Source organism: Stegodyphus dumicola, chromosome 6, assembly GCF_044657685.1.
Source record: "Stegodyphus dumicola isolate Sdum_Otavi_A_Nest chromosome 6, ASM4465768v1".
Classification (NCBI taxonomy): Eukaryota; Metazoa; Arthropoda; class Arachnida; order Araneae; family Eresidae; genus Stegodyphus; species Stegodyphus dumicola.
Genome location: NC_140773.1, coordinates 174,576,047 through 174,602,652, shown reverse-complemented (window position 1 = coordinate 174,602,652; position 26,606 = coordinate 174,576,047). Strand labels below are relative to the sequence as shown.

General features: G+C 30.5%; 1 protein-coding gene across 2 annotated transcripts in view; it reads left to right on the top strand.

Moving 5' to 3' along the window:
- Nucleotides 1-26,606, top strand: part of GlnRS (Glutaminyl-tRNA synthetase) — a 60,235-nt gene that overhangs the window by 11,752 nt on the left and 21,877 nt on the right. For both annotated transcript variants that reach the window (XM_085819178.1, XM_085819177.1), the window contains exons 6-14: nt 4,230-4,363; nt 11,698-11,884; nt 17,079-17,266; nt 18,811-18,941; nt 19,026-19,118; nt 21,832-21,969; nt 22,094-22,181; nt 22,529-22,614; nt 25,853-26,012. In XM_085819178.1, the coding sequence (XP_085675304.1) occupies nt 4,230-4,363; nt 11,698-11,884; nt 17,079-17,266; nt 18,811-18,941; nt 19,026-19,118; nt 21,832-21,969; nt 22,094-22,181; nt 22,529-22,614; nt 25,853-26,012 (1,205 nt within the window). The remainder of the gene's footprint in view (nt 1-4,229; nt 4,364-11,697; nt 11,885-17,078; nt 17,267-18,810; nt 18,942-19,025; nt 19,119-21,831; nt 21,970-22,093; nt 22,182-22,528; nt 22,615-25,852; nt 26,013-26,606) is intronic.

Here is a 26,606-nt window from a genome sequence, read left to right as displayed (position 1 = left end):
AGGCTGTTATTTGGATGTTTTTTCGTTATTTCTTTCATCTTGTCCTGAGTTGTGTGAGTACACTTGCCTTCGGGAAATAGTGTTATAAATTATCATCTTTTGTTATGTCTGCGAGAAAGGTGAAATACTTGTGTATGTTTCAAAAATCGTACACAGTTGACTTTCCTTCCATTATTTCCTCAAGGAAATATAATAAATTTGCGATTTTTCGATTTCGCATGGTGGAAACGCGGATGTTCTGAAACGTGTGTAAACAAAAAGACAAGGACAACATAAGTTGTTTTGAAAAAAACAAAAAATTAAATTTTTCTTCTGAAACAAAGGACCAAAAAGTGATTAATGCAGAATGTCTGTTCTCTGCCTTTTTACTGGAGCACAACCTGCCACTGAATGCATCGGATCACGCTGCAGCTTTATTTAGAAAAATGTTTCCCGATAGTGAAATCGCTTAGAAATACTCAAGTGCAAGGACCAAAACAGGTGCAATTATTAAATAAATGGGTTTGAAAAATAAATCTTCAGTTATTGATTGCATTAAAACAGCTCTATTCTGCCTCTCTACGGATGGAAGCAATAATACCGATTCAAAACTGTATCCAATTGTTGCTTTTTTTAATCCAGAGTCAACGATGAAGTGATTTTGCATGCTAAAGTTGCTGATGTTTCTGCTCTAGCAAATGCATCTTTTTCTGATATAATGTACTTTTTGAACACATTTCCTGTGTTACTTCATTTAGTCATGAAAGATGATTATATTGATGTTGCCACTGATATACTGCAGTCGCAATTTTGCAGTTTACAATTAGAAAACTTGGATGAAGTTATAAAATCATCTAGGATTGACACCCAGTGGAGTTTAATTGGAAAACTGAAAGGTGCTGATGGAATTTTAAAGTATAGTGAACTGTCTAGAATTAAGTTGGCCATCTTGACAGTTCCCTATAGTAATGCGGAGTGCGAGAGGATTTTTAGTGTTGTTGCGAAAACGAGGACTAAATTTAGATCTAATATTAATGATGACACATTAGAAAACCTTTATTAGCGAAAGCAGGCCTACGTGGCAATTGCTATGAACAAAATTATGAAGTTTCTTTCTTAACAAAAGCAAAATCTGCCAGTGTTCATAACATTTGTACGAAAACTGATTAAAGTGTCTTTAAAAAAAAAAAATGATGCAAGTAATAAAAGTGTTTTTTATGTGTAAGGTATTTTTGTGTTGCTTGCATTTAAGACTTAGTAACTATTTAAAGTTAATTCATTATTAAAAACTATATTTTTATCATTTAAAAAGTCCTTTTAACATTGTGAAAAATCTCCTGATTTCTTAAAAAAGTCTCCTGATTTTTGAGTGTCATACGTTGGCAAGTATGCCTTATTATTAAGAAGACCTTATTATTTAGAAGACCTTATTATTATTAAATATTTAAAAACATTTTACTTTGATATAATAAATGCCTCAGTTATGTCAGCAACCAGGGTCAACTCCAGGTATAGGTAGTCGCCTAAAGTAACGATTTGCAGAGTCACCAGGTAACATTTTTTTATAAGCAACAACTAAATATAGAAATTTCTCCATTATTATTAATATGAATTAATATGTTTTAATCTATGCAGAGCAATACTACTGATTGCCTAAGGTACCAAAAATGTTGAAGCCTAGCCTGCCAACAGGAAAGTGAAAAAACAATTCGTAAAGCATGCAATGTGAAAAAATCAAATTTCTTTTAAAGTATTTCACTATACTTTTAAAACTGAATGGTACTTGCTTTCTTTACTTCTCAATTCAGTCTTTTACCTGAGATAATTAAAAAGTGGGAGCTATACAGATATTGTCAATCCTTCTGTTAGCAGTCTCTCTTGAGATCAAGAATCTAGAGTGTTTACTAAATGGGAGTTCACTGGTCTGTTGTTTTGAGGGTTGAGGTATTTGGGAACTGCCGATTAAATGGGAGTATCCACCAAAGGGAAATTCAAATAGATTTTTAGTATGGCCTCATTTCCATCTGTATACAATCATCAGTTAACTTAGGCCACTGATAGAAGTTTGAATCTATATTCATATGTGCTAAAAATAACATTTCTAAATCAGTTTTCCTAGCCTCTTTATTTTCTATCAAAAAAGTGTTTTCTTTGGTATGTGCTTTATAATTAAATGCATTTTTAAAGATTTTCAGAACAGGATATTTTTATAAAAAAGTTCTGTAATTATATAAAACTACAAAATTGATTCTTTTGTCACAGAGATAATTTTTCATATGTGAAATTCATGCGCCGTTTGAGCCTTTGTTTTGAGTTTGGCTCTGAACTTTTAAAAATATGAAGTATCTCAGATTTCCTAAGTAATATTCATTATTATTATAAACTACTGGATGAATAAAAGAATATCAGTAATCATCATGGATTGATAGCTTTTAAATAATTGAAGTGCTTTTTAAAGTTTAATGAGATGTAACTGATTATTTCAAAATATTTTGATTGCAGTATTATTTGAAGCACATATTTCAAAATATGTTTCTACTAGATATATTTATTGATGGATTAGTATCAGTTATAATAATTATTTCAATATTAGTGAAATATGAATCTTGGAAACTAATTATTTTTTAATATGGTACTAGATTTGAAATAAGGCTGAAAAAAAAATATGCATCCAGAAAAAATTGAGTCACAACTACAAAACACAGCATGCAAATCCAGTTTGGCAAGTTATGTAAATAATTAGACTTGCAGCACCACTCAGCTCTGTGGAGTCATCCAGAGTGCATCTGAAGTGTACAGCTGGTAGAATGTAAAAGTGCAGGTGAAGCGAGTGACAAGCATTTACAGCTTGGATATATGACATTATAATAAAAGATTCCTTTAAGACATACTCAATTGCATTAGGAACAGTTGTCAGACTTTGAAGGTCACATCATAAAACTAAAAGAGGGTTGGTTAAAGAGTCAGAGCGGCCAGCATATTGTTCGAAGTGATATGGTTGTTGTCCTTTGTTAGAACCAGCGGCTCAGCAAAGGCAGTCAGCCACTGAAGTGTGTTGGGATGTCCTCAGGCCACCAATGCACAAGATGATCATGCAGTTTGAACAGCTGCCACGTCCACATCCGCAATTACTCTATCATCAGTTCAATGCCATTTACCAACCATTTACAGAAGACTAGGTGACACTGGGCTCAAATCTAGATGTTCATTAAGACGCTTGCCATTGACACTCCACCATAAGCAATGTCGTCTTGCATGGTGATACTCTCGCTCAAGCTGAGCAGCATCCAATTGGAGAAATATAATCTTCAGCGACAAATCACACTTTTCTCTCAATACTGATGACCGCTGCATGCGCGTCTAGAGATGGAAAGGTTAGCAGTCCAATGTATCATTTGTTACCAAGCAGCACGTTGCCAGAATACAGGGTTTGACAGTCTGGGGAATGATTAGCTGGGACAGCTGTTCACCATCAGTCTTTCTGCATAATACTCTGACTGCTCAACATAGACAACATTTTGCAACCTGTCATATTGCCCATACTAGCAGGTTGTCTAGGTTCTGTTTTTCAGGAGGAAAATGCTCAGTCACATACAATGACTTTCCTAACAATGTCTTCGACTACCCTGCCTGGTCTCCAGACCTATCACCTATTGAACATGTTTGGGCCATGTTGGGCAGGCAAATTCAGCCCTGTACAAATACTTCCTAACTCACTGACCAGTTGTTCCATTTGTGGCACATTCTACTGCAAAGGGACATTGGTAACTTAATAGGCTCCATGCTGAACCAAATATCAGCTTGTGTAGCTGTCAGAGATGGCTTTACTACATACTGATTTTCGCATTCTTTGTATTGCTACTTATGAATAAAACTTCAGTTTTTCACTTCAGTTTTTGATAATTTGTTTATCTACTCAAACATTATACTACTGCCAAGTTTCGTAGTTGTGGCTCTCAGTTCTTTCTAAGTGCATATAATTTTTTGCAACAGAGTGTATTTGAATTAAAAGTTTACGTAATTATATATATAAAAATGTCACCTTTTTAGAATAAATCATGATATATGCATATATTATGAAAAGATATTTCAGGATGTTTAAGTATATATTTATGCACACAGATTATAAAATTACTCTGTGGGTTTTCCATTAGCCCAAATTTTCTGTCACGTAAAAACTAAGAGAATGAATTATCACTTTAATTTCATATTCATGATTGGCCCTTTTTTATTAATTTTTCTCTTTTCAGGTCATTCAATAACTGATATAATGAAGAAATTAAATTTTCACAAACCTGGTGAAAATTTTAAAACAGGTGGATATGTTATTACTCCTAATACAATGAGTCTTCTGAAGGAACATCTAGAAGTAACCAAAGGACAAGTGAGATAATCTTTAGCATTTTTTTTCTTTGTTACTTTATGTTACTTTATCCACGTTAGCACAAATTGTGCTTTAAGAAACATAATCTTTATGATTTTTAATATCAATTCATAATTTAAAATCTAGTACAGTTTGGCATAAAAGTTTTATTTTATTTCATTGTCTCCTTTTCACATAGCAATGTTTTAAAGATTGTTTTCATGTAAATGCAAGGGAATATTTTGTTCATTAAAGGCATATCATGAATTTTCTAAAAGCCTTCCAATAAGAATATCTGGAAGAAGAGTTTTATTAAAAAATGTGCCATTTATTAATTTTCTTTGCTATTACATTAATTTTGAAAATTGTTAAGTTTATATAATGTTATCACTATGTGAAAGTCATCACTTTAAAATTAAATGTCATAAAAATTGATTTTCAGTGTGTCCTTATAATGGTTGCTATATTACAAAACATTATAGAATAACTTTCCGCTACTATTAAAGAAAGTTTTTTACTATTTTAATGCATTGATCTTTTTAAAACAATATTATTTTGATCTTTTTTTTTTTTTTCCCCTTTCCTTTTCTTTCACAGTCTACATAAAGTTGTAGAAAACAAATATCATATGCTGTTTCTAGAGTTTACATTTCTCTCTATCCAAGCATAATATAGTTGAAATGCTAGGAGAAAAATAGTTGTTGATATCACTTGAATACTTGCATTGCAATAAGGTGCATAAATGCTATTTACAAAACATTTACAATCATTAAATGAAAAATTAATTTACAACATTAGATGTTCATGTAATCTTTATAGCATGCTCTAAAAGTAATTCTTCTTCTACTACATGCTGTTTTAAAATTTGAATCATCTGTCTTTCCATTTTCTGTTTAATGGGATGTTTTGTTTTTCTTTATTTGTTAGGTTTCAAGAATCATCTTGACATGAGGCTAAAGAATATGCTTGTTTTAATCAATTGACAGAAATGCTGATGTTCTTTCATTTAATTCTCAGTGCATAATGACTTTATACTTCTGGCAATCACAAGAAAAGGTCATTAATAAGAGGATTCTAATGTTTTCTTGTTATAGCCTATGCCGACAAATACATGTGAAACTGAATCTAAATCTTTATGGAAAAATAATTTCTTTTACATTGGCTTTTAATTTGGTTTTAATTTTTAATTTTTTATTTTATTTATTTATTTATTTATTTATTTATTTTTTCGTTTTGTTTTTGTTTTTACATTTTGCAGTTCTGTAGTGAAGATATCTGTTTCTAATTTGGGTTTTAGTTATTGAAAGAATTCTCCTAGTACTTCAGTGGTTTATCGTAAACCATTTCTGCAGTGGAGCATTAGGTATCATCAAGTAGAAATGCATATGTACCAAGTAGTATAGTTGGTAAAGTTTTACTCCATTTGACTGAATTGTGAGCTCTAGCAGCTGCTTTTAATGTTCTATGTTGTCTTTCAATTTTTCTTTTGCTTCGTGGATGGTATGAAATTGTTGTTTGCATTTGAATTCCACAAATAATAACTTAACTTCTTGAAAGTTCTGATTTGAACTCATTTCCTCTATCTCTGATCATGCTATATAGAATACCGAAGTGACAAATCTGGTTTGCATAAAATTTTTTTTATTGTTTCTATGGTAATATTTTCTATTTGTATAATTTCCATCAAGTAAAGCGATCAATGCATGTTGAACAATATTTATACCTATTTGATGGTAGGTATGATCCAGTGATATCGATATGGATCTTTTATCAAGTTCTTCAAATGAGTTGAATTTGGAATGTGTGTGCTGAATAATTTTATTTTTCTGGCAACTAATGCAAGTTTTAGCTCATTCTGTAACATCTTTTTTAATATTCTTCCAAATGAACCTTAATATTACTTGTTTCACTGATGATTTGATGCCAGAATGGTTCCAATTATATATTTTGTGGGAAAACATGTATTTGAAATATTCGTGGTATGAACGTTCAAATATCTGGAGTTGAAAAATCGCACCAGATTATTTTTCTTGAGGGTAGTAGATATTGTTTAAGATTTTAATTTTTTCTACTATTTAGTAATTCTTTGAGTTCATTATTGATTTGTTCATCTGCAGTTTTGTCATAATTGATGTTCAAAACTTATTAAATTCTAGACATCGAGTCGGCAACGATATTATCTTTGCTAGTTATGTATTGTTGTTGAAAATTGAGAAATATACTGGAGATGTCTTAATTGTCTTGGTGATACCTTATCATTTTTCTGTTTAAATGTCATTTTTCGTGAGCAGATACAGCTTATGATCTGTGGATATTGTAAATTTTCATCCTTCTAGCATATGTTTAAATTGTTCATTGGAAAGATTACTTAAAAGTTCCGAGTCATATGTGCTGTAAGCTCTTTTAGTGTAATTTTTTGGGTCTGTGGAGTAGAATACTATTGGTTTCAACAGATCCATTTGTTAAATAGAGGTATCTGTACATGAATCTAATGTTAGATCTGGATTAGGAAAGGTTAATAAAGCAGTAAAATCTAAATTCTAATCTAAATCTTCTTTGCATTTTTCAAAGGACTTCTTTGTTTCTTCTGTCTCATGGAAATTTCCTTCAATCTTCTTTTGTTGAACCATTTAAATATTCATTTAAGGGAGCTTGGGTATTAAGTGTATCTTTTAAGTATCTTCTATAAAAGTTAATCATTCTTAAATATTTACGAAGCATGTGAATAGTTCAGGAAGTTTATAATTTGTTACGGCTTGTACTTTTACTGAAAGAAGTTTTGAGCCATTTAGTGTTATAAAATTTCCCTAAAATTCCAATTTTTTTACTTGCATTACTGATTTTAGTTTGTTGATATGTAAACCATACTATTGAACTCTTTTAAATACATCTGTAAGATGTTCCGATGTTAAGATGTTTCGAATGTTATTAAAATGTCATCAAAATACAGAAAAGTAAAATCTAGTTGACTAAAAACTGTACTCATGAATTTTTTAGAAGGGGAGGAAACATTTCTTAAGCTAAAATTCATTATGCTAGATTTAAAAGGTCGAAAGGGTTTTGTTATCGCTGTTTTGTTTGTTTGTCCTCTTCTGCTATTGGGATTTGGTAATAGGTTTTAAGTAAATCAAGTTTGAAAATATCTTCTTGCCTTTTATAATATGACGAAGTCTTCAATTCTGAGTAAATGTTAGCGATGTATTGTGGTATCATTTAAGTGGTGATAATCTCTGCATTGGCTCAGAACGTCATCTGTTTTTGTGGCTAAATGAAGTGGGCTTGCCCATGGTGATTTTGAAGGTCTTAATAATAATGTTTTCAAGCCTAAAGTTGAATTCTTATTTTGCTATTTCTAATCTTTTGGGATCTAACGCATTTGCTTTTGAACAAACTGGTTTGCAATTAGTAGTTATATAATATTCAGCATTGTATTTTGCTTTAGAAATTAGTAAATTAAATTTTATTTCAAGAAATTTTGCCAAAATATTAGAAAATTTATTATTATTTTTTTGTGTGTGTGTTTAAGATGCTTACATTTGATTTGTCGGCATGTAATGTAATTTCACTAGTATGCTGAGTTTAGTGTTAACCAAAAATTTTATTCCCATTTTCTGTCAATTATAAAAAGTCTATTATTGAATCCATGGCACTTTTTTAAATTTTCAGCAGCAGAACTTTCCGCTAATTCTGATTTTTCTGTGCAGGCAAGTTTTCCTGGTTTTTCCAAATACATGGTGGCTTACATTTTTTTCAGAAAGCATGGTGATCCAAATGTAAAGTACTAATAACACAGATTATTATCTGGGTTTTAACGGCTTCTGCTTCTGCTCTAGACAAGGACCTGTGACTACTTTCTATACTACAACTTCTTTTATGTGGATGGTGATGGAGTGGAGGCTCTTTAGTACATTGTTCCATCAAAAGTGTCTTCTCCAGTATTTGGTGATGCTGTCGAATTCTTAAGTTCAGTTTAAATAAGCGTTATATACTTCATCTTATCAACCATAATTGCCAATTTATCGGTACCTTCATAACTAACCACCAAAATATGTTTAATATGGTGCGGCATTTTTTGAATCCATAATGTTTTTATACCATGTCAGAAATATCATTGGCTGCCAAGGATTTCATTTTTTGTAATAGATTGCTTGGTTTCATGTCACCAATTTCATTGCCAATGAAAAGGCATTTGATTAATTTGTTTTCACTTTCTTTGAATATATTTGTTCTTTTGCCAATGAATATTTATTTTCAGCCTTATCAGTTATTATGTCCCAAATAGTGTCTATATTTTTAGGTTTCATATGCAAGGCAACATAGTTAAACTTGATATCTTTGTTATAGCATTAATTTTAAATTGTACTTCTATCTAATGAAACCAAGTATCTGACTTATCTCTCCAAATTTTTACACTGACCTTCATAATTTCTGAAAAATATAAAACCCATCTGATTAATCCAAGCACCATCTGACTGGTTTTATGCCTTCTCGGTATTTTCCATAATATACATACCGCTGCCAATTCTGGGTCACCAAAAGAATGTAGTGGTTGCTACATCACAAAACATTATTTTTATGTTTAAGAATAAATTTTCACTACTATAAAGAAAATTATTTATTTTTTTAAGGCATTAATCATTTACATTATTATTGTAATGGTTTTTTCTTCATCGCCATTCACAATCTACACAAGATTGTAGAAAACAAAGCTTACATAAGGTTCGTATAGGTTATAGCCTCATTTCTATATACAGATGTATAGACATCGGTTAACATGGGAACAAAATTATCTTTGTATAAAAGTGCTTCCCCCCCTTTGGAGGGGGAATCATTGTTTTTCATGAAAATAGTGACTGCAAGTTCTGTATGAAATGAATGGACTCTTACTTCAACAAAGCAGACTTTTTGCTAACGCTTTACATTGTAGAACATAAATGTAGCCAACATATAGACAAGACATTTATGTGACATGTGACATATCACACACTTTGTTGCATGCATAACACATGTTACTGTCATATTTTAAAACCACATAAACATATTTAATATGGTGTGACCATCTTCTTGTACTCAGCTTGACTGGAGCCTTACTAAAATATATCATATCACACCACAGGTATGCACATCTATGATTTAATATACTGAAAATGTGGAGCATCTATTATCAGTACATTATAACAGTTGATAGGAACAGAAAAAAAAAAGTATTCGCTGCACTGTAATTAAAATTTCAAACTACTTGTTGTCTCGCAAGCTTTTTCTTTCTTTTGCAATATGGCATTGTTTAATAGTCACAATGATATGTTTTTCTGATGTCTTATTTTTGAAATTTTGTATTTACATACATGTGAAAAACGATCTAGTGTCATGAGAGTAAAGGTTTAGGCAGAGATAGTGCACTGTAGTACATATAATTATGTATTATACATTAACTATGTACTATTGATATATAACTATGTACTATTGAAGATAACGATAGCAAACTTGCTTACATTTTATTCATGTGTCCAGCTGTACCGGTTAAATCTCCGAAATGAAACTTGTTGTGAGGGATGTTTTAATGTGTATCCATTAACAACAGAAATGCATATTTATATACAAATCACATTTATTGAATTTTAACTAAAATAATAAGAAGCAAAGGATTGATGCATTAAAGATGCATAGATACAGCAATGGATGCATAGATGCTTACATAGATGGTGATTGATACAAGCACAAAAGAGAGAGTAATAATAGAAAGTGAAGAATGGAACAAAAGGATTATGGGATATCATTTTTGGCTGCACCTTGGCATTGCTAGGGTTACTAGAAGAAGTGATTTACAAAAGATATTTTTGAAATGCTTGATTAATTTACACTAACTATAGTATTAAATAAAAATGAAAGATGGCTTCTTAGAAGTATAGTATCCTTATTTATTTCTAAATAGTTGCTTATTCAATAAAGCTGCTTATCATACATTATCTAATGTTGTTAACTGTACATCATAATCAGTGTCAAAGGTGTGGGTCATATAGTGTCAAAGAATATGCTGGATGCTTCCCAGGTATATGGTATCAAAATGTTCATGGATATAATATTGATGACGTTTCCACCATCTATGTAATTTTATACTGTAAGATTAAAAAGAAAAAAACCTGGTCTATTTTTGAGGTAGATTGTTCTGATGCGATAAATGAATGCTGCTGTGTTCTGTTGAAGACGGTAGATGTCTGTGGAGCTGTCAGTAATTTTCTAGACTGTACAAAAGAACTTTGAGAACCTGAAGGTACACAACCTGTCCAGCACTTAATGATCAAATTTCAAGAGATATGATCAAATTCCTTATTGCTGTAATGGCTTAATGGTTAAAAAGCACAATTTGAGAATACAAAACAGAATATTTATAAAAATCTCATTAAATCATATAATTTAACTTGGTGCAGAACATCACTCCTATAACGTACAAAAAGCAAGCAAGTCGCTCCTCCACGGCAAACATTCAACTACCTTAAATCTAGCAACCTCTTTATAAATATTCTGACCAGGCGAAATGCACGAAGTGTGCCTTGTTGATTGATAGATATTACATTGGTTGCTTTAAATAGTGCCAGCCAGCAAATAGGTTACATTGCAAGGAATTACTACAGATTTCATTGAAAACCAACAGTAGATTTGTTAGATAAAAATTTTAACCTCCTCATCACTGAATGGTTGGAAAGGTCACTGAAACTTCAAAATTAGATGGATGGTAGAACAACTCTGCAAATAAATCAAAATTCTGATCATTTTGGGACAATAATCTTAAGTAGGTTCAGGACATCATGGATCTCATTTCATATCTCCAAGTCTCATTTCATATTGGAGACAGCTTTACAAAGTTTACTTATGCATTTGAAGCAGTAGAAGTGTAGATATACTGTATGGGGACATTCTTTCAGGTTACATATTCTTTTCATTTGCTATCAAGCATCCTGATAGTCAGTGAACAATCTAACAAGATATTAAAATGAAGATACAAGAGTCAGGTTCAGTGATGATATAAATTTATCGCTTCTATCAAGACCATGTTAAGCAGTACTTTTATGTGATGAAGTGCCATTGCAACAACATATGGAGTTTGAATGGTCTGTGCCAGTTAATAAAAATGTAAAGCTGACTTTTGTTTTGCATTCAGTACAGCTCCTCACATCACATTCAAGTTTGAATTTTCTACATGGAAAAATCAAAGCCATGTAATAATCAGATGTACAAAAAATCTATTTCTTAATTCATAAATATTTAGAGTATTTTTATTACTCAAATACTGGATACTTTTAGGTAATACTTTGTTGAATCTGATGCATTTTTCTTTATTTCTTGGACGGATTTAGGTTCGCACAAGATTTCCGCCTGAACCTAATGGTATATTACACATAGGTCATGCGAAGGCAATAAATATAAATTTTGGTTTTGCTCAAGCTCACAATGGAATTTGCATTTTGCGATTTGATGATACAAATCCTGAAAAGGAAGAAGAAAAATTTTTCAATGAAATAATCCAGATGGTTCAATGGTTAGGTAAGTTATTTCTTTAAGTCTAAAATATATTTCAGAATTTTTAGTCATTTTTTAAATTAAAACATAGTTCACTCTTAGGTATGATTCAGTTTTTCCTCAATATTGATTTCAGTTAAATATTTTCTGTATTTCAAGAGAATCTGATGCAGCTAACAGAACAGTTATACCCATGAAACCGTTCTATAAATTCTCAGAATCTACTTATTTCAAAAAGTGTAATCATTTCTTGTAGTTCACTACCAACAAGAGAGTAAAATCTTCAAATAATTTTTTAATTCTTTCTGTAATTAAAATACTCTAACAAGTTAGTTTATGTTCTATGACTTTGTTAATGCTTTGGAAAAGCATTATTATACTTGTTGTAACTCCACAAGAGAAGTAATACACAAGATTCTTATAATCGTAAACTAAATATTTTATTTTGTACCAAGATGCTTTTACTAACTTAGAAGTTTCAGAAAAGTTACTCACAAAACATTTCTCTGTGTTATAACATGTCTATTTGTTACAGATATATATAGAATAAAATTCCATTCTAAAACTGATAACAATGAATATCGATATGCAGCATCACTATTCAGCTTCTTGAAAGTACGTGTAGAAGAATGCCATATACAGTCAAAAGTCTTTAATCCGGACGTTCATAAACCGGAATGATCTACAATCCGGACCTCAAAGCTGCAAACTTCCTGTGCATGTGCATAAAACATTTACGCATGCGCATAAAACATTTATGCATGCGCATAATACATTTACGCATGCATGTTTAATGTATAACGGATGGTATAAGCTAAGCTAAAACTACCTAATTATCTATTTCAGTTAATGTTGCAGATGGCGTTGTTCCTTAATCTTCTAATTGGATCCGGTTTATTATTTTTTGCAGACTATTAAAACAATTTTATAAAAGTAAGCTTGAACTTTCAATTGTGTCAAAAAGAATGTCCGATTCTGGAGCTGCCAAACGATCTACAAAGCGAAAGCATATTTCAATATCCATCAAACAAAAAGTAGAATTGCTGCAAAAAATGGATAAAGGCATATCCTTTGTTTCTCTAACCATTCCGAAATCTGTTCATCAATTTCACACTGCTCTGCGAGGGGGGGGGGATGTCGCGACGTGCAATCAACTGGAAGTTGATCTGTCAGCACTATCCTTATCTTCAGGGCAGATGTTTTTATTTTATTTGGCTTATAATTCCTTACTAAATGTAGTATTTCATCTCGATGTACTCCGTCTTTCATATGATTTAAATCAAATTCCTCGTCATTATAAATATCACGAATACACATCAAATAGTTTTCTGGTTGCAATTTTCTAATTTCGACTATGCATAACGTATGCTTTTTACACATGCACGCGTTGAAAGAAATGTTTAGTAAAGTAAACAAATAAATATTAAGCTCTTTTTTTTTTTTTTTTTTTTTTTTTTTTTTTTTTTTTTTTTTTTTGTAAATTTTGATACTCTTTAGATCATAATTGCTTTATTTTATAAATTATGGTTTCATTTTTTTAAATTTTATAATTTCTGCATGCCATCTTACCAAATTTAAACTGATGATCTATAATCCGGAATCGCCGAAGTCCTGATGAGTCCAGATTAAAGACTTTTGACTGTATTTTAAAATCATACCATCTATTGACTTTTTATTGCTACTGTGTGTATATGTGAATGATTCAGTAGTACAATTTTTTCTAACTTGCATGTTGTGAAACCTCAGTATTTACCCTTGTTGTAAATATATGCTTTAAAAATTTATGTTTAAATTTTAGTGTTGGGAATACTTTTTTTTTTTTTTTTTTTTTTTTTTCCTGGAATAAAAATAGGGAAAGTTAAACAGAAGAATCAAGTTGTGCATCTTTAAATGTAAGTTCTAGTCTGTCAGCCTTTAGACTGTATCATGACAAGCTTTATGGAATATATCAAGCACAAATTTCAAATGAATGGTTATTTGTTAATCAAATTGTCATAATAATAATAATAAGTAAAAATCCAAATAACTGTTGAGAAATCTCATGCATTCAATTCAATATACCGTCAATCAAAAAGGGTTAGAGCTCACTTCATTGACTTTGGTGGAAATTTTCTTGAGAAGCTAATTATTGAGGAAGAAGGCATGAGACAGTCTTCTAAGGCAGAGTTTCTTAAACTGTGGGGTCGCGGGACCTACAGCAGGGAGTCGCCAAAAATTTTAGCAGTTTTGACATTTCTTTAACTTATTGTAATAATTTTACAATTACCAAATATTTTTGCATAATGTATCTGAAAATATATAAAGGTAAGACAATTACAGACAAAGGAAAAAAATGAAAACATTTCGACGCATTCTTTTTATAATATAAACGTTAATTTTCCTTGCTTTGCACGTGACGCTGTCATTTCGTTTTGCTTCAGTTAACTAATCAAATTCATTGGGTACTGCATCAAATTTACTATTTTTGTAAATAATAGTTCTAATAACTATTTAATAGCATTGATTATGTTTTAGGAAGAAATAAAATCTGAAAAATGAATGTTTTCTGATGCTATAAAAGATTACAGACTCTGGACCTTTGAAATATTTTCTGTACCTTTCGAATAAAACTTTGAAAAGATGATGATATACAAGCTGTCTGATAGTTAATAATAAAGTTCTGAGTCTGAAATAATATATCCCCACATTTGTTTAGGTATAATCATGTTGTAAAATATAATGACAGGGTACAAACCAAATTAAATGCTTTTGGATACATTTAGAAGATTTCCAGTATGCATAAATTTTTAAGTATATGAGAAACTGTGAAGAAAATTGGGATTAGAACCTAAGCTTAAAATGTTACGAATTAAAGAACTCCATATAAAGTCTATTTTCAACATACTTTTTGGTGTAAGGATATTCTAGACTTCCTGGTTAGAAATAAAAAAACAGTTAATCGCAATCATTCTGTTACATTCATATTAATATTAGAAATGTATGTGTAAATAGTGACTTGAGTTGATACTACTTATGGAGCAAAAATGTTTATCAAATTTGCATATTAATTTCTTTATAAAGGATCCTAAATTTTGTGATGATAAGAAACTTCTGGATGAAATTGTTCATGTGGTAAAGTGGTTTGATAGGCATAAGTAGAATTAAGTTGTAGAATTATTTTTCAGGTTAAGTTGAAATACAATACAATATAATATTTTAGATTGATGCACTAAAACCACATTACAACAGTAAAATATGAGCTTTCACAGTCAACTCTGTGATTTATTAACTGGAACTGAAATGACTGATTCAATCAAGTTCATTTTATTGAGTGTAGTAGGAATTTTTAATGCTTCTCTGATTTTAAGGCTGCTTTTATGCTGGGATTTGGTAATAATTTTGGGTCTGTCTTATTCAGTTGTAAAGTTCTGATGCTACAAGGACTATTTAACCAAAGACAAGTTTTTGTTGCTGTATGGATTAGCATTTATAAATGTATTTTTTATACTCAGCAATTCTTATTGATAGTTTTCTAGATGTCAAACCATTGTTTTGATGTATTGATGTTTGTATCTTCATGGATGGGGATAGTGTATGTACCTGACTGGATACCAGCCTAACAGACATGTCAGAACTCAATAACTGAATGGGACAGAATCAAACTCATGAACAAACCCTAGTATATAGAGCAATCTTAATATCAGAGAAACATTAGAAATTGTACTAGGCTGTGTGTTATTAGATACCTTTCTTTCAATCTGTCATACATCTGAATATAAATCCTCAGAAATACAGCAACCCTGTGGGAAACAACAATAAAATAAAGGGAACTCAGTGAGCTATTCATTCCAGTTTCAAGTGACAAAACACATGGTCATCTGTGAAACATCTGTTTTACCGAACATTTTATTTTAACACCTCATTTTAAACACCTGTACCTTTTGATTCTTTGGCATTTAGATTATTATTAAATAGTTAACATACAAGAATGTTTGTATTTTTGTAAAGTGTGAAAAGGAACAAAATCTTTTAGAATATGTAAAATTATTAATTCAACTATCAGATTTTACATTATAATGCCATTTTTCACAAGTAATAGTTTTCATGGGAACTGATTATAAAACATGAGATAATAGCATAATATATTCACTGCCAGAAAAACTGTTGGTAGCATGCTCCTCTGTTTTTTCACTTGATATTGTCAAATTCTCACTGCATTCTTAGGATTAACATCATTTCCTTGTTTTGAAGTTGCTACAAAGATAGCATCATATGATACAGAAAGTTTATTTTTATTGTTCACAATTTGTACTACTGAGTATTACAAGTCTATGCTCTTCTACCAAGATTAGAATATAAATAAAACTAATTATGAAAAGGAAACATTATTATTCATATAATGTATAGTAAATTCCAAATCAGAGGCAATTCCAATAAATTGCTTCTTTAATGGTTCTTTAGCAGCTACTTTAGTTCAGTAGAATTTATTCTCTGTATTTAAACTACTTGATTATTCATCTAAGAAATGAGATTAAAAAGTTCTTTGCTGCATATTTATCAGTTTTGTTATCGTCATCTGACATGTGAACTCTGATTAACATATTTTGTGCACTTATGGTAGATATGAAAAGCTCTTTTTTAAGCTAATGATGCATTCTTGGACTAAATGAAAGAGGTTATTTCATAAAAATATACAAAAATTATATGTTCGACTGGAAAAGTCCTTTTTATAAATAACTTTTAAAGCAAATTATTAGTATTATGTGAATTATCAAAATATTCATGTTATGTGAGTAAAATGGTTAAAAAAATAACCTGTGTATTTTATGTGAAAAGAAATAGGATGGAGCAAGTTTTAAGGAGAATAGGATTCAAAAAATCATACTTATTTAATGTACATATTTAATAACAGTATGATTTCTAGTATATTTTAGTTATATTTTCTAGTATATTTTAGTTTTAAGATGTTGCTTGAGTTTAAAAAAATTAGCTTGCATGTTTGATCCAGATTCAGCCATTCTTGATTTCTGAAAAAGTTACTATTATAAGCATGCTATGTAATGTAAGTTTTTTCCCATGTGGGAGCATCAAAATTGCCTGAAATTAAATTAATCTATGTATAGTTTGTTTACTCTCAGTGTTCTTATATTTCTTTAAAAATACTTTTGCTAAGTTTAGAGAGATTAAATTTTATTTTACTTTTGCATAGCAGATCATTCTTATTTTGAATTACCTTTAGGTTATAAGCCTGCTATGATCACCCATTCATCAGATTATTTTGATCAGCTGTATGAATATGCCCGTACATTGATCAGAAAGGATTTCGCATATGTATGTCATCAGAAACAAGAAGAAATTAAAGGTTTCAACCCTCCTCCTTCACCATGGCGAAACCGTCCAGTTGAAGAAAGCTTACGGTTATTTGAGGTATTTTTAATCATCTGTGTTTTTAGTTTAAAATCCACAGGCTTCTAAAAATATTACAGTTAAGAGTCTGAGATCCTAACTTACAGGGACTTCAATGATTTCAGATTTGGAATTTTTCCTGATATTAGATTATCAGTTTAAATCTAATAAGATGAATATAGAAATTATAAAATTAAAAGTGTGAAATAGTGATTTATGAAATAATGAAATATTTATGATCTTGAGGGAATCGAAATTTATTAAAAAAATAAAGGCTCAAAATATATTTGTTTACTTTATTAAACAGTTCTTCCAGTTTAAATTGCTTCATTTTTATGTGCTTTTACTTTCTGTTTAATTCTATGGGCAGACATAATTTTTATTCAGTTACAAAGTTTCATTCTTCAAGTCCATACCAAGTCTATTGTAATTGTCATATGGAGAATTCCCACTAAATTGTCAATCAAAATTTGCCTTTCCCGACAACCTCCATGTCACATCGGTACCAATATATTCTGGATTTAAAACCATACTACAGTTTTCGCTGTTCATTAGTTGATTGATGAATAGAGCATTGTTCATCACAATGAAAAACTATTATATCATCTTTTAGGAAGTTTGACCAGAATTACACTAGTTATTTATTATACTTATGTCTATCCCCCCACATGTGCTTATCTAAGTCCTGAATTAAATTCCTGCATATACCTAAGCTTATCTGAACAACAAATCAGTTATTGTAAATTCAAGTAGCAAAAATGTAATCTTTTGTAATTAATAAAATTATATTTTTTGCATATGAAAAGAATATTCTGTTAAATTTCTCCTTCTCAATCTTTCAGTGCTTTTAGCTAAAGTCTGTAGTCATCACCAAAGAAAATAAAAAAAATAATGGTTATCACGGATATAACTTATTCAATAGGTGTAAAATCAAGGGTGTGTCCATGTAGAAGCTTTGATTTGAGATATATGCCAAGCAAAAAGATGGCTGTACAACCAAATTATTGATATTGTGCCACAGTGAAATTAAGAATCAGGACTCTGCATGTGTTTTGTTATGAAAAAATATCAAATCAATATGCAAAGCATACCAAAAAAAGGCCTTTTTTAAAAGAAAAAAGGTAGCTAGTGGTCGGGATTTTAGATCATTCAAGATTTTGCACTGTAGTAATATTTGCATTATTAATTATTTTATGAAAATAGTTTCCCCAAGGTTCAACCTGCAAGGGATTATGATTTTGTGGGATCATGAAACTAAATCGTCTTTTAAGGCTACACATTTTTTATTTATTGATCTCAGGTATTTTTTAACTACACCTAAATGTAGGATTTATTTATTTATTTATTTATTTTTTCTGAGCAAAATTTCACATCCACTCCAAAATCCATGGCTTACTAAAGTGGGAAGTTTGCGTGATTTTATTGTATTTTATATGTTCTGTTTATGACAAATATATAAAACCTTATCACTTATCTTCCATTATTTTTATTAAATGCCAAATTCTGATTTTAATATTGTTTATTTTTTTATTCTTTTCTTGATATATTTTGCATCTTATTTGTAGGATATGAAAAATGGGAAAATAGATGAAGGTGAAGCAACTCTACGTATGAAATTAACATTAGAAGAGGGAAAACAAGATCCTGTAGCTTATCGTATAAAATTCTTACCTCACCATAGGACAGGAAATACATGGTGTGTATTAATTTTTTCTTTTATAACACAGTGTAGCCATGCCAAATTTGTCATTATAAACTAAAGAGTTTTTTCTTTCTTTAGGTGTATTTATCCTACATATGATTTCACTCATTGTCTGTGTGATTCAATAGAGCATATAACACATTCATTGTGCACCAAAGAATTTCAGTCAAGGTTTGTTGTATATGTTTCAAATTTACATATAAGATGTCTCTGTTAATGGATTAAAGTTTTTATAAGTAGATACATGTATTGATTTATTGTGATATTAAATTTGAAATAAAATTGTTAAAAAGTGTAACTATTTCAATAACTAACTAAAAAATATTCATATTATTTGTTTGCTAATAATTATAAATTTAATGAAATGTTGTTTGGCTGAAATGTAGGAAAAAATTTATTATTTTATATTGTACCATATGTATCTCTTTACTGTAGGAAAAAGAAAATAGTTGCATTAATTATAATTCCAGTATTAAAAAATGGTCTTGATAATTATATTTTCCATCTTTAAAATATCAGTCCTAGCAACTAAATACTGTTAGCATGGTGGTTCTTTTTTTATCTTCTCTTGTATAAAAAGACATAAATAATAGATTATATGTTTAATATGTTTGCACATTTTTATAAAAAATTTAATAAAGAAAGAAAAAGTAAAATAAATAAAAATTTCTGGCAGCAATTTAATCGGAAAGGGAAAAGCCATCAGTTATTACTTCTACATGGAAAGAAGACTCCAAATGAATACCTGAAAAAAGGTGTATACAGTCAAAAGTCGTTAATCCAGACACCCAAAATCCGGACCTCAAAGCTACAAACTTTCTGCGCATGCGTCAGTGCATGCGCATAGGCATTTATACATGTGCATATGTGCGTGCGCATAATATGTTTGCACATGCGCGTTTAATCTATAACGGACGGTATAAACTAAGCTAAAATTATCTAATTATCTATTTCAGTTAATGTTGTAGATTGCGTTGTTCCTTAATCTTCAAATTGGATCCGGCTTATTATTTTTTGCAGACTGTTAGAGCAATTTTATAAAAGTAAACTTGAACTTTTGATTATGTCAAATAGAATTTCCGATGCTGGAGCTGCCAAAGGATCTACAAAGCGAAAGTATGTTTCGATGTCCATCAAACGAAAAGTTGAATTGCTGCAAAAAAATGGATAAAGCCATATCCTTTGTTTCTCTAACCATTCTGAAATCTGTTTGTCAATTTCACGCTGCTCCGCAAGGGAGACGTCGCGGCACGCAATGAACTGGAAGTTGATCTGTCAGCACTATCCTTATCTTCAGGGCAGATGTTTTTATTTTATTCAGCTTATAATTCCTTACTAAATGTAGTATTTCATCTCGATGTATTCCATCTTTGATCAAATTCCTCATCATTATAAATATCACGAGTACACATCAAATAGTTTTCTGGTTACAATTTTCTAATTTTGACTATGCGTAATGTATGCTTTACGCATGTGCGCGTTGAAAGAAATGTTTAATAAAGTAAACAAATAAATATTGAGCTCTTTTTTTTTTTTTTTTTTTTTTTTTTTTTTTTTTTGTAAATTTTGATACCCTTTAGATCATAATTGCTCTTTATTTCATAAATTATGGTTTCATATTTTTAATTTTATAATTTCTGCATGCCATCTTACCAGATTTAAACTGATGATCTATAATCTGGAAAAATCGATAATTCGGAGTCGCTGAAGTCCGGACGAGTCCGGATTAAAGACTTTTGACAGTACTATGTTTAATGTTTCTAAAGTGAAATCGTTGATAACAAAAGAAAATCCACTGATGCAGAAATCAATTGCCAAGTCTTTAAACACATATGTAGCAACAATAAATAAAATAATAAACTAAGATTAAAACAACAATTTTCACCAGCTTTTGCCGAAGCGTGTGGCTCAGTGCAGAACAATTTGCAAAACCCTGTATGAAACTATTTAGTAGGAGATTATAATGGGAATACTTTGCAACTCTTGATGAAGCATGATGTAAATGACTGCGAATACACAAAAAAAGATATAGTTATTATTGAAAGTGAAGAGGGAAAAAAGTGTACATAGATAGTTCTGTCAGTGCAAAGAAAGTTCTAGTAAGGGGTTTATGATTGTTACAGAATTCTCTTACAATGGAAAATTAAAAATAAGATTAGCAGAAAAATGTTGAAATTAATTCATAATAATGTACTATTAAAAAACGTTTTACATCTGATATTTACTGAAGAAATTCCATTTCTTTAATGTCAATGCTTTTCAAAAAGAAGTCAAATTAACAGGTCATACTTAAAAAAGTATCACTACATCCGTTGAAAAAATTAAAACTGATACAGGTATTGCATATATACTTTATCAATGTATTTCTGCGAAATCTCCTGACATTTCACCTATCGATTGCTGTGTCCTCTGCTCTCTTGAAAAGAACTCTTTCTGAGTGCAAATCCACCATTTGCAAAAATGGTTTGATGATTGGATTGATGGATGCTGGAAGTTAGTGGAAAAGGAATGGAAATCAGTATTGTTGGACATTTTAGAAAAAACATAATCATCATCATCTATCATGGAAATAATGATGCAGATTTATAGTCAGAAAAAAGGCTATCAAATCAAACATTTAAAATACTCTTTACATTTTAAACATTAATTAAATGGCCCTGAAATTGTTATAAAAATGTGTAAACATCCTCTGTATCTTCCTGAAAGATATGCTTTGTGATGGAGACAGCCTCCAAATATGTCTGTAGCAGATAACCTTGCTTGATTTAACCCTGAAATGAAATTTCTTTTTAATTATGACTTGTTTGTGAAAAGTTTTCAGAAATTATAATCATGAGCGACAATTTTGCTGCGCAGTTTAAAGTATTGATACATTATATTTTAGGAGATCTTCCTATTACTGGTTGTGCAATGCATTAGATATTTATTGTCCAGTGCAGTGGGAATATGGCCGTCTGAATATGAACTACACTGTAATATCCAAACGCAAGATTTCCAAGCTAATATCTGAAGACATAGTGAGGTTTGATAATACAATTTGCATATTTTCAGTTTTGAAATTTATGCCTAAATAACATTTAAGGTTTCATTGACTTCTGCATATTGATATGTACATATATTAATAATATAACTTTTATGTATTTCAGAGATTGGGATGATCCTAGACTTTTCACATTAACAGCTCTGAGGCGCAGAGGTTTTCCTCCTGAAGCTATTAATAATTTTTGTGCTGAGGTGAATTTCGTATTCACTTCTTAAGAATTAATGCATTCTCACGAGAGTATATGTGATAGAAATACTTTCATTTAATCACAAAGTTGATTCTTTCTTAAAAAGTATTTTTAAATAAATCAGATTAAAACATTCTGAATTAATTCAGAAATGTAATTGAAGTAAAATGTAAAGTATGTACATTTGAGATTAGTTAATTCGTACAAAAATTGTTTGTATTGATGTAATGTATGTTTAAATTTTCTTTATATATAATTCCTGTGTTACTTCAAAGAAATATATTTGTAACTAGAATTTAGATGTTATTTATTATCCATCTTGTAAATATTTTATTTTTGTATGCTTTTCAGCTTGGTGTTACTGGAGCGCAGTCAGTTGTAGATCCTCAAATGTTAGAAGCTCATGTAAGAGATGTTTTAAACACCACGGCACCCAGGTTTCTCTTCTTTTTTACTTTTACATGTATATATGCATAAAATAAAATGATAACTTTAATTTGTAATAGTTTGTAATTGCTTGTCTCTTTTTTATTTTTTTTTCCTGTTAGTATCCTAAAAATACTAATATGCTTATAATAATGTCTCAGATGTAGCGAGTCTCGTATAAATGATGCATGTACTTACATAATGGTGAAAGTCAGACTAAATTCTTTTATCTGGTACTAATAAAAATGTGTGAACTACTTTTAATCAACTAGTAGAAAAAAAGTGGAGCCACAATTTTGCTATTCTTAATCTGGTATCCATATTACAGTTAAAAGTCTTTAATCTGGATTCGTTGGGACTTCGGCGATTCCGGATTATCGGTTTTTTCGTATTATAGATCATCAGTTTAAATCTGGTAAGATGGCATGCAGAAATTATAAAATTAAAAATATGAAACCGTAATTTATGAAATAAAGAGCAGTTATGATCTAAAGGGTATCAAAATTTGCAAGAAAAAGCTTAATATTTATTTGTTTACTTTATTAAACATTTCTTTCAATGCACGCATGTGTAAAGCATACATTACGCATAGTCGAAATTAGAAAATTGCAACCAGAAAACTATTTGATGTGTATTCGTGATGTTTATAATGACGAGGAATTTGATTTAAATCATATCAAAGAGTGCATCGAGATGAAATACTACATTTAGTAAGGAATTATAAGCCGAATAAAATAAAAACATCTGCTGTGAAGATAAGGATAGTACTGACAGATCAACTTCCAGTTCATTGCCCCCCCCCGGCCACAGAGCAGCGTGAAATTGATAAACATATTTCGGAATGGTTAGAGAATCAAAAGATATGCCTTTATCCATTTTTTGCAGCAATTTCACTTTTTGTTTGATGGACATCGAAACATGCTTTCGCTTTGTAGATCCTTTGGTAGCTCCAGAATCGGAAATTCTTTTTGACATAATTGAAAGTTCAAGCTTACTTTTATAAAATTGCTCTAACAGTCTGCAAAAAATAATAAGCCGGATCCAATTAGAAGATTAAGGAACAATGCAATCTGCAACATTAACTGAAATAGATAATTAGATAATTTTAGCTTAGCTTATACTGTCCGTTATACATTAAACGTGCATGCGTAAAGGTATTATGCGCGTGCGTTGACGCGTGCGCAGAAAGTTTGTAACTTTGAGATCCAGATTAAAGACTTTTGACTGTATAATCATTGCTATCTTCTCTGACCTCTCCTGTACTACCAAGATATTGTTCACCATCTCAATTCTGTTTGAAAATTACATTTCTGGGGATATAGAAAAAGTAAGCTAATAGTTTAAGAAGTTTCTTACCTCAAGATGTGGAAAGTTTGTTTCCAGTCTTTTGATGCCATAGATTATACCAGAATGATGTAAAAGAGCTAGGCATGACTTTATATGTTTTTGTGATGTCTAGACTACTGTTCTCTGTTTTTGTTTGTTTCATTAATGCATCTAATGTTAATGTTTAATTAATTTACTTTTGTAAGCCGTGGTGAACAAGATAGTTTGTTTGATAAATAAATAGAAAAAAAAATGTTTTGCATTACTTGGATGCATCTCATACCAGCTGTATGTGTAATGAATATTATGGCAGGAATAAAGAAATGTCCATTTGGCCATGAGTGCCTCCCTCATATAATATCTAGCTTTCGCATCATCATTTATGACATACTTGAAAACTTCTTATGAAAATATGATATTGGAAGTTCCTAATTAATCCATGTTTCATGTTTATTTTTAAATAAGGGATGTTTGTCTTATATCAGATTTCCATTAATGCAACTTAGTAAAATTACCTCAATTTTTATGCTCTAATATAACTGATATTTTCTTGCAAAATTCAGGATCAGTTGCTATTTATAATGTATAATTGTATCATTTGAACTACATAGTATTTTTAATAAAATACCTTTAACAGATTTTTGTGGCTGTTTTTAAAGTTATTACTTTTTGTTCATTAACCCTTTAACTGTCGAGTTATTTTGATGATTTGGGTACACAAATTGTCAAATTTTTTTATTGCAAATATCAAATGTTTAGTACAAAATAAAATATACTTAAGTAGTTAAAAATTGATATTTTGAAGTACATGGGTAAAATTTTTAAAGTTTTGTAGCCACTGCGTATTTGTTTGAGGCGGCTGCCACTCAACATGGCAGTTGTAAAGTTCGCTTCTAGTGAAGCATTATTTTCTAAAAATGAAAAAAAAAAAAATTAATTATTTTCTAAAAAATAAATAAATGAAAAAAATAAATAAAAGTGAATACCTATTAGTAGTTCAGTAATTCAGTCTTGTGTGGTACAACTTGAAACACTTTTCCAAGCACAAACCAACTCCACAATCACTACACCAGAATCGTGTTTCCTTCCTTATCTTTTTCCCATTTTTATCCTTTTTCGAACAACACACTTTGCACTCTCCTGTAGGCTCACGTTTCACAGGAGTAGGAGGAGTATAGGAAATAAAATGTCGTTCAGTAAGACGGGCAGGGTTATCTATTGTAGGTGGTCTGCCAATATTCTTTTGTCCAGAAGCTGCATCATCATATTTATGTAAAAGCTCTTCTACAACTTGGATTCGAAATTCTAAAAATGTAATACGTTTCCCAATTACGTTTTTATAGAGTAAATATGAGTTCCAAAGTACTTTGTCTAGTAAATGTAAAAATATCTTTTTATAATTCATTTTTTTATTTTTGAAGCTGACCATGGAAGTATCATGAATACTGCTCATCAGACACACATCCTTCATCTTCGGTTGAAGAATCTAAATCATCTATATAACGTTTCAAAGAAGTGGACGCCATTTTACAACAAAAAGATCCCGTGCACTTTGAATCAAAGAACTTATAACCTCTAACCTTTGAAATCTTCAGTAAAGTGCTGTCATCTATTGAATTGAGCGCACATTAACTTTTCCCGAGATACAGTTGGGTTTGACAAAGAAATGAAGCCAAAATAAACGTCTCCCGATATATATTTGGGTATAACAATACGATGCACTCAAAAAAAAAAAAAAATTACCCCGAGTAATACTCGGGCGTGACATTTTCGAACACCAGTGCTGTGCCCGAGATTATCTCGGGCATGACAGTTAAAAGGTTAACATAAATATTATCATGAAAAATCATTGATAGTATGTAGCAACTATTTTTCATGCTTAGCATAATACAATGTTTTTTGTAAACTTATTTGTATTTTCAGAGCAATGGCAGTGCTTGAACCTTTAAAAGTTAGTATCAGTCTAGCAAGTTCTACACCTATATTATTAGATGTTCCTAATTTCCCTGCAGATCCTTCTAAGGGTACACATAAAGTGATATTTTCAGATGTGATATATATAGAACAATCAGATTTTAAAGAGGTACGTTGTTTTATTTTTCCAATGTTAACTTCCATGTTATAAACGTTCTTATATTTCATAATAGGTTTTCATTAGAAACAGTTTGAACCCTGTGTATTTGAGAGGGCTGTGGAGTCGGTTGGGAAAATAACTGACTCCGACTCCTGGAATTTTAAAGACTCTGACTCCCTCGTATATATATATGTAAACATGTACACATGGGTTGCAGCTTATGTTTTTAATATAAAAGAAGTAATAGATGCTACAGAAAAAAATTGAATTATGAAATGGAAAAACTGGCATTAGTTATTTCTAAGAAACAGTATAGCTTCGGCAAGATCTTCTTTGTTGGAGGGCCATAGATCCAATTTGATAAACTTCAGAGCTGAAAAGAGTCTTTCCACACTAACTTGAGTAGGAGGAAGAGCTGTTACTGTTAGGGCTACTTCTTTTAATTTTTCAGGTTAGATTTTTATAAGTTCTAAAAGAGGTGTCTTGCAAACGCAATCATATTTTTCCAAAGGCCGTGTAAAAATCTTGTTTCTGTTTTTTCATTTTTATATCTAAAGGCTCTTGGTTCTTTATTTTCATTGGCTTTGCTGTAATCTTTTCAAT